This window comes from Cystoisospora suis (assembly GCF_002600585.1).
Source record: "Cystoisospora suis strain Wien I chromosome Unknown contig_1488, whole genome shotgun sequence".
Taxonomy (NCBI): domain Eukaryota; phylum Apicomplexa; class Conoidasida; order Eucoccidiorida; family Sarcocystidae; genus Cystoisospora; species Cystoisospora suis.
Genome location: NW_027154288.1, coordinates 1 through 8674, shown reverse-complemented (window position 1 = coordinate 8674; position 8674 = coordinate 1). Strand labels below are relative to the sequence as shown.

The window sequence follows — 8674 nt, the reverse complement described above, 5'->3', positions numbered from 1 at the left end:
CATCTTCTTCTTCTTGTTCTCCTCCCTTCCTCCAGCGAGAAGAGGTTTGGTGTGTTCGGTGTTTCTTTGAAGAGATGTATCTATCATGCTTTCTCTTCTTTTCTTTCTCTTCTCTTTCCTCGGATAGTAACGACGAAGGCAAAGAAGAACAAGAGGGTGTCCTTCTCTTCTTCAGAGCATTCTTCCTCTCTCTCTCTCTTTTCTTCCTCTCCCTCTTCTTCTCTTTCTCTCTCTCTTTCTCTGCTTCTATCTCTTCTTCATCGCGATGTACCTGGATTTTTCTAGGGGCACGAGAGGAAGAAGATCTCCCTCGCGAAGAAATCGAGCCAGACTCTTCACGTGCTTCGCGGCTTCTTTCTTTGGCTCGCCGCCTACGAGAAACACGAGACGGAGGACGACGATGATGATGATGATAATAGGAACTACTACGGGAAGAAGAAGAAGAAGCAAGCGAATCTTCATCGCTTTCACGAGAGTCCAGGTAGTCTTCTTCTTTTCCCCTAGGATTCTTCTTTCTCTCTTTCCCGTCTTTGTCCTTCTTCTTTTTCTTTTTCTTCTTCTTAGACTTTTCCTTCATTGTTTCATCCTTCTCTCTTCTCTCTCTTTCATCTTGAAGAAAGCCTTGTCTAGAAGAAAATCCTCGATCATCACTCACATCATCTTCTTCTTCTTCTCTTCCCCTGACGTCTTCTTGTTCTTCTTCAGTATCTAAAGACGGTCGTTCTCTCCTTCTCCTTCGTCTTTTTCTTTCTTCTTTTCTTTCATTTTCAGAAAGGGGAGTACTATCGCCATCACTTCTACTCGAAGAGCTACTTCGCGACGGAGATAAGCTAGTTGCTTTTCTTCTTCTTTCTCTTGTTCTTCTTCTCGTTCTCCTATCAGAACGGTCACTATGTCGGTGTTTCTTACGTCGGGAAGAAGGAAGCGGAGAGAGAGATGAATCTAACGATGAAGACGACGAGGAGGATGATAAAGAGGATGAACAAGAAGAAGGATAGTCAGCCCATCGTCTACTTCGCTTTTCTTCTCCTTTAGAATGAAGGAACCGAGAGGGAGAGGAAGAAAAAGCAGACGATTTCCCCTTTAGGTGTCTTTCTCCTCTCCCTCTTCTTCGCCTTCGATCTTCTTCTTCCTCCTCGTACTTTCCCTCGTCATAAGAAGTCGGACTTTCATCGGTGGATGAATAAGTTCTTCTTTCTCTGCTACTTCTACGACTTCTTCTTCTACTACCTTTCTCTTTCTTCGTCCTCCTCTTCCTTTTCTTTCTCTCTTCTTCTCTCTTTCGTTCTTTCCTAGAAGGAGATGAATCGGAAGATGAGGAGGCGAGGAAGTTAGATGTTTTCTTTATATCTCTTTCATCTCCCCCCGTTCGAAATCGACCAGGCCTTCTTGGGCCACATGAGCCTTCAACTCCTCCATCGCTATCATCATCGATACTACAAGGAGACAACCCTTCTTTTCTATGTCCCCTATCTCGATGCTTTCTCTCATAGTTATGATGGGAACTTCGATCATGCACTGGCTGGCGACGAGCATCGACACTCTCGATGCTCGACACATCTCGATAATGGCGATGACGACGACGATGAGAAGATCGATTTGAATGACTTGTGCTCCTGTCGTCATTCTTATAGTAATAGTCGTCATACCTACCTCTCTCGTGTTCTTCTTGATCTTCTTTCTTCTTCTCTTTCTTCTTCTTTCTTGAAGAAGAAAACCCAGAAGAAGGAAAAGAACAAAAAGAAGAAGAAGAAGAGAAGGAGCCATGCAGATCTTCTTCACGTCCCTCTAATCTTCCAAGAAGATTCGACACAAGTCGATAAAGCTTTTCTTCTTTTCCTCTTGCCTCATCTTTGACCTTGAAGTCATCCGGGGGATTCCTTCTTTCCTGTCCTTCTCGTAGATCTCTTCTCAGGTCTTCTCCTCCATCACGATCAGCTCTTCCTCCCCTGGGTCTCTCTCGATAGGACGAATGTCTGTCTCCGTTCATACGAGGATGAAGAGAAACAAGTCTTCTATCCTCCTTCTCTCTTCTACTATGTCCGTTGTGATGAGACGATCTATCGCTCGAGGCCGTCTCACTTCCTACAGAGACATTTCTCTCTTTTCTTGTTCTTCTTCTATCTCTTGTAGATCGAGGTGGCGATGGCGACAACGATGAAAGAGTTGAAGAAGATCGAGAACGATACTTGTCTCTTCTCTCTCTTCCCATCCTTCCTGTCCTACTTCTCCTATCGCTTATAGAAGAAGAAGACGAAGAAGATCGAGATGACTGTATCGACGAGGATGACACAGATGCGGGAGACTTGCCTCTTCTTCTTGTTCTTCTTCTTCTCCTGTAAGAATGAGAGATCTGTGTAGGGGAAGAAGAGGAAGAAGAAGAAGAAGGAGAAGGAGAACGGTGATCTCTTCGATAAGAATAAAGAGAAGAAGATGTCGTCTTTTTTGAAGAAATCTCGAAATCTCGAGGTCTTCCGTTCCTTGCTTGGTGCCGAGAAACAAAGGAAGGAAAATAAGAGTCATGCTTATCATCGTCGTCATCATAAAGACGATAAGGATGATAGGAAGAAGAAGAAGAAGAACAACGGGCCGTATACAGCCGAGATGCTCCTCCTTCTCCATGTTCTTCTATGTCTTTCTCTTTCTCTTTTTCTTCTTCTTCTTCATGTTGAAGAAGGTTCCTTTTCTCTCCTTTCGTCGTTTTCTTTGATCTATCTAGGCTCTTCCCCCATGGAATAGTCTTCTCGAGTGGCGGACCCTCCTTTACTTGGGAGACATCCCCGACCATCTTTTCTAAAGAAGAAGAAAAGTCTGGGGGAAGAGAGGGGAACCTGTCCCAAAGAAAGCTCCCAAGATCGGGAGATAATGAATGAGCGTGACGAGGCAACAAGCAATCGCACTTCTTCTTCTTCTTGCGTCATCACTGCCTCTCTCTCGAGACCGGTGGATGTCCTTCTTCTTCTTCTCTCCTTCCCCCTGGGGGTTGACACTCTTTCTCCTTCTTCTTTTCTATCATTCACTAACTCCGCGACGACTCCTCTCGGGTGTCTATCTTTAGTATAGACACGGAGTAGAAGAAGAAGAGAAAGAAAGATAAAGATAAGAAGGAGAAGGTGAAAGAGAAGAAGACGAAGAAGTAAGATGAAGGGACAGGGTTTGTCAGTATTCTTCCTTCTGAGACGTTCCTTCGACCTCACTTTTCTCTTTGTGGAGCCCCTTCTTCGTATCCATCTCTGTCTCTCTCTATCTCTACTCCCTTCTGTCTTCTTTCATGTGTATTGTTCTCTTCATTCATTCACAGAAAGACCTCCGTGATGAATAGAAAAAGAGAGGTTTCCTTTACCTTCTCTCTTTGGTCCCTTTCTTTCGTGGGTAGGAGCTAGCCGATGGATTGGTCGCCGGGAGAGACAGTGAAGGAGAGAAGACATCCACAGACACACTGACGAAAAAGTAGAGAAAGACAAAAATAAGAGGGACAAGTCAGAGATACATCAACTCAGATGACCTGCCTCGATCCCTTCAAGATTCTTCTTCTCTCTATCTCTATGTCTTTCTCTCCATTTCTCTTCATTTCATGGTGTCTCTTACAAAGGAGAAGAAGAAGAGAAGGAGACAGGTGAGAAGGCGGTTCCCCAGAGAAAATCTTTCTTTCTTTCTTCCACTCTCTCAGGATTGTGTGAAGAACGATGGACAGGGTCATCTGATACGGGAGAATGGTGACCTCTCATCTCAAATTTACACTCCCAGAGGAAAGGAGAAAGAGAAAGATGTCTCTTCATCTTCTTCTACGACTGGAGAGAGCTTCTGCTATTCTCTCTCTAAAGGGTGGCGGCGAAGAAGTCATTCTTTCTTTCTCGGCTTCTTTCTGTCTTTCTGCATCGTCCAGCGGGGGAGATCATAGTAAGGTCCTCTCCTCGAGATCTCTTGGTGTGAGAAGAGATGAGAAGAAAAAAGGGCGAAGAGAGGAAAGACGGAAGAAGAAGAAAAGAGGGAGAAATGAACCAGGGAAGACCAAGAGAAGAAAATTGACGTTTATTCTTTCTTTGCATCGATGGAGAGAGAGTCGGATGTGGCTATAGTTGTAGGGATTTTAGGAGCATGGAAAAGGGGGGGACGAGCGGTCGGTCATCCATCATCGATCAAGAGAAATCGATGCATAGCGAGAAAGAGAGATCGAGAGAAAAAGAAGAAGAGAAAGAAAGAAGAAAAGACTTTCCTATCTATCTATCTATCTGTCTTTCTCTTTTCTAATTCACTCTAAGAGAAAGAAAGATGTTTAACAAGACAAGAGAGGTCAGCAGCAGCAGCAGTTGTCGCAGCAAGTAGTGCTGCTCGCATCAGCAGCAGCAGCAGGTGACCCAAGTGCATAATAATACACATCTTTCACAGCCACACAGGATCTCACATATAAGGTGCTTGGAGAGGCGAACGGCAGTTTTCCTCTCCTCTTCTTCTTTTCAACTTCTCTCTGTTGACTACGTCACTCTTTCCTTCTTTCTTGTGTTCTCTTTGCTGTAGCGAAGTCAGGGAGATGATGGATGAAAAGGAGAGAGATCATGAAAAGACGAAGAGAAGAACTGTGACTGAGTGAGAAAGAGACTCGGAAGAGCTAAGAAAGAAGGAAGGTAGATGGAAGATTCATGAGAAAGAAAGATGAAGAGATAGACAGGGAGAGGGGAGGGAACAACGGGGCAGCAGGCGTGTGCGAAGAAGAGAGATGGCTGACTACCGTTAGTTAAAGTGGGAATGTGGCTGAGGTATGATCATAACGACGGCCTCTACTACTACTACTACTATTGGTCACTCCTTCTTTTCCTTCTCCCCAACTCTCCTGGTTACTTTCTTCTCACTCTTCTCTTTTTCATATGCACTTTCTTTCTTTTCTTTTTTTTTCCTAGCTCTTCTTTTCCTGTTCAAGCATCTTTCTCCTCTCTCGGTTCTATTCTCCATCCCCTATTGGTCTATTCACAACACACGCATGTATATAGATGGACACGTACGTATATTTATGAGTTTATACACGGGTATCTATACGGAGATACACGAAGGATGGCGTGCAGTATGTCACGAACTTCTCCAGCAAAGATCCTTCGTCTACCTATCTATACCCCCTCGTATATAGATACATCCCAATATGCATCCATATAGGTAGATAGATAGATATACATATGCGTATATATGCATATATATACACAGTCTCTACACTACTGACAACTGACCAGAGTGTTTCTCGAAGTAAAAGAAGAGCTTCGGCATCTTCTATTTGTCTTCATGAAGGAATGCTCTAAGACCTTTCTTCCTCTTAGTATTATTTTGACTTCGAGCGAGAGTAGCCTTCTCTCCTATGGTATTCCTGCGATAGATATCTACGTACAGACCATTCAGTGCAATAGAAGGAGTGAAGTATCTCTATATGTCTAGTCGATGTCTTTCTTCTACGGCTCTAGCAAAGCTTCTTCAACTCCTGACAACAGTGGGTTTGCAGGCATCGTTGTGTGGTAGAAGGCATCTTCTATCTATCTGTAATCCATCTATCAGTCTCCCCTACACCTATCTCTCCACCTATATCTATCTGTCTTTCATCTGCCTGGTCTATCTGTCAATCCACTTCATCTATCAATCTATATTTATCTATCTTCCTTCCTAATAGGCGCCGGGGGTCGAGTTATTTCGTAAGTCATTGTAACCAAATGAAATCTTTTGGGATTTCTTTGTCAAGATGGTGAAGTCGAAATTCTTCTTCTAAACTCTTGTGAAACACTCAGCGTCCCTCACAATAAAGAGAGGAATGTCTTCACGTGTCTCTCTGTCTCTCTTCCTTAGCTACAAGGTCACCAGTCCCAAACGGAGAGAAGCAGAGAGTCAGATGTGAAGACGACAGAGCGAAAGAAATTCAGGTGCTGAGTGAGCAAAAGAAGAAAAAATCACAGGGAGGGGAGGACGTGAAGAAGCACAAGGAGAAACACCGAAAGATCTCCTTCTTGTCCTTGTGAGATGAGTAAGGATGCATACACCACACCTATCTACACATACCTCACTATCTGTCTACTTCTCTCTACACATACAAATACGGAGACACTATCCAAATGCATACACACCGCATATACTATACACCTGTATACATCCAGATCTCTCTGTATATCTATAGCCTGTCTTTATATGACTAAAGAATCTCCTTACTGTCTACCCGTATCTACCTATTTGCGCAGACACAAGAGATCGTACCAAATGACGAGAAGCAAAAGTCTTCTATTGATCCCAATCTTTCTTTGCTGAGACTTGTGACGCGGACAATTACGTCATCACCTTGTTTTTCTGCTTCGAACTTCCTCACGCGCTTAGACGCTTCTTCTCAAACTCGCTATTCTTTCATAAACAAGACCTGCTCCTGTATCTCTCTCTCACAGCTAGGGAAGCACCTGATTCAATGGCTCTCTTTCGTCACTTCTTCTTTATCGATCCATTCATGTCTTATCTCTCAAGAACCTTTCTCTCCATTGGCTGTGATGCTCTTACACTCTCACCGAGATGTCTTCTCCTACCGCGATATCCACGAGCTCTCTTCTTTCTTTCTTTCTTTCTCCTTTGCTTCTTCTTTCCCTGCGGTAGATTTCGATCATGAGAAGATGACTCGAGAAGTGAGACTAGGAAGAAGTATTCTCTCTCTAAGATCATGTGAAGAAGTGTAAGGAGAAAAAAGCCGACTGAGTATAAGATGGAAGCACTCAAGATTCTTCTCACCGTCGTCTTGTTGTCATCCGTCCCCTTGGGAGAGACAAAGAAAAAGAGGTGCTTCTCAAACATATCTAAAGAGAGAGAAAGTGAATGAAGAGAGAAAGCCACGACCTTCAGCAGACTTCTTATCTTATTCGTTTGTAGTGTTTCTCCTTCTATGCTTTCTCGATGTACGCATTCTTGTAAACGATCTCGATGATCTCCCTGGACAAACGTTGATAGTGGGAAAAGCGTATGCATCGATGGTGGAGAAAGTATCGATTGTGGAGTCACTAAGCATCGATTGTGGTCGAGGTGACGAAAACTTATACGAGTTGACTTTGGTCTCTAAATGTCCTTCTTTCAAATGACTTCGAAACCTTTCGTTTTTCTTCTTCTTTCCTTTCTCTCATAAAGGATTCTCTCTACATCATCATAACAAGAGAAGAAAAACCGAAGATAAACAGCTAAGATACATAGATACAGATAGATAGATAGATAGATCGGGAGACCGAAAGAAAGGTGTGAGATAGAAGCAAACCCCTTAGGAAGGACTCTTATATCCATCATGGAGCTACGCCTGCGCGCATAGGCAACATTTCTACTTAAGTCGTTTATTGATGATGACGCTATACAATTCGAAAAGAATAAGAATACAGATCATGATAAGAAGGGCCTGATGTTCTGGAGTGTATGTACACCTCCTGAGAGAAGCACCTACCCTATGCCATCGTGTTTCTTCATGCTCGGAAAGAAGAAAAAACTCTTTCTTTCTCTCTCAGACAAACAGTACAGAAAGGAGAGGAAAACAACTGAAGAAGAGAAAGAGGAAGAAAAGGAAAGAAGTCTATAAGGCCTCAGCTTGTCTCTCATTCTTCTTCATCTTTCCAAAGTCATCGTCTTTCTCTTCTTCTCTCTTCCTTTCTCTCTCAAACAGGAAGAGAAACGTCTCGCATTTTTCTCTTCTCTTCTATCTGAACCCTTTCCATTTCCTCTTCTCGCATCTTCTTTTCAGTTAGTTTTCTTCTTCTTCTTCACATCAACAAGAGAGAGAGAGAACAAGAAGTAGAAGAAGAGAGCAAAGAACGAAGGTCATTCTCCATCGACGCTACTAGGACAGCAACCGATTCGCACAGACATCTCTTACCCTGTATTGACTCTATGACTTTCCTCTTGTCTGGTCTAGAAACCCCCAAAGAGATTTTCCAGAAGAGAAACTTAATGAAGTCAAGAGGAAAACAGCTCTACCACCCCCGCGACAAAGAGAAAGGAAAGACTTCTCTCTTCTCGAAGATGTCGATCTATTGGGAGGTACCAGCCACTCAAAGGAAAGGACCATCACATAACAATCCTCGACCTTGTTTCTTTCTTTCATTGACCCTCCTCTTTTTCTTCTTTCTTTTTCTTCTATTCCTCCTCCTGCCCCTCCTCCTTTTCCTCTTCTATCTTGAATCTATCTATCGTGAATTTCTCTAACTTCGATGGTGTCCCGATCAGTCCCCATGTTCTTTGAAGAGCCGCAGAAGAAACTTGGGGGTAGCAAAGATTCGTATGCCTTTGCTTGTCGGTAAGAGAGGATAGATATCCTCGAAAAAGAAATAGATATGTCCCACGAGAATCCCTAGAAAATGATCTGCTACATTCCATCCGACCAAGACAGACATGAAAGCGAGTGTATACGCGAGATAGGATCCGCTGATGGAGATAAAGAACACGGAAAGGCGTGTATTCGGGTTACGCCGTCCCCATATATACGTCATCACGTTGATCATGGACCCGCTATAGAAGTACGACGTCACACCTAGTACATAAGAAAACACCTACAGACAAAAGAAAAGAAGCAAAAGAGATAAGAAGAGGAAAGGAAGATCAGAGAAAGAAAAAGAGGGAGGAAGGGACAAGATGAGGAAAGAGAAGAGAGGAAGGAGAAGACAGACTGTGGGAGGGAAATCACTTATAC

The 8674-nt window shown here is 43.4% G+C and overlaps 2 protein-coding genes across 2 annotated transcripts; both read right to left on the bottom strand.

Annotated features, from left to right (window-relative positions):
• Positions 1–643: 643 nt before the first annotated feature.
• Positions 644–4009, bottom strand: CSUI_003370 (uncharacterized protein; the record flags this gene model as incomplete). Its single annotated transcript, XM_068063568.1, has 1 exon — positions 644–4009. A coding segment is annotated over exon 1 (2145 nt), but the record flags the coding sequence as incomplete, so codon positions are not given.
• Positions 4010–5795: 1786 nt separating this feature from the next.
• Positions 5796–8613, bottom strand: CSUI_003369 (uncharacterized protein). The gene is made up of 2 exons (XM_068063567.1): positions 7436–8613; positions 5796–6939 (listed from the first exon to the last, which is right to left on the bottom strand). Exon 2 carries the CDS (start codon positions 6802–6804, stop codon positions 6472–6474), a length of 333 nt encoding a protein of 110 aa, XP_067924456.1. The 5' UTR covers positions 6805–6939; positions 7436–8613; the 3' UTR covers positions 5796–6471.
• Between the last annotated feature and the right edge of the window lie 61 nt (positions 8614–8674).

What these genes read in the sequence shown, in the direction of transcription:
- CSUI_003369 (XM_068063567.1), bottom strand. Translation starts at nt 6,804, where the DNA reads ATGTTTGAGAAGCACCTCTTTTTCTTTGTCTCTCCCAAGGGGACGGAT.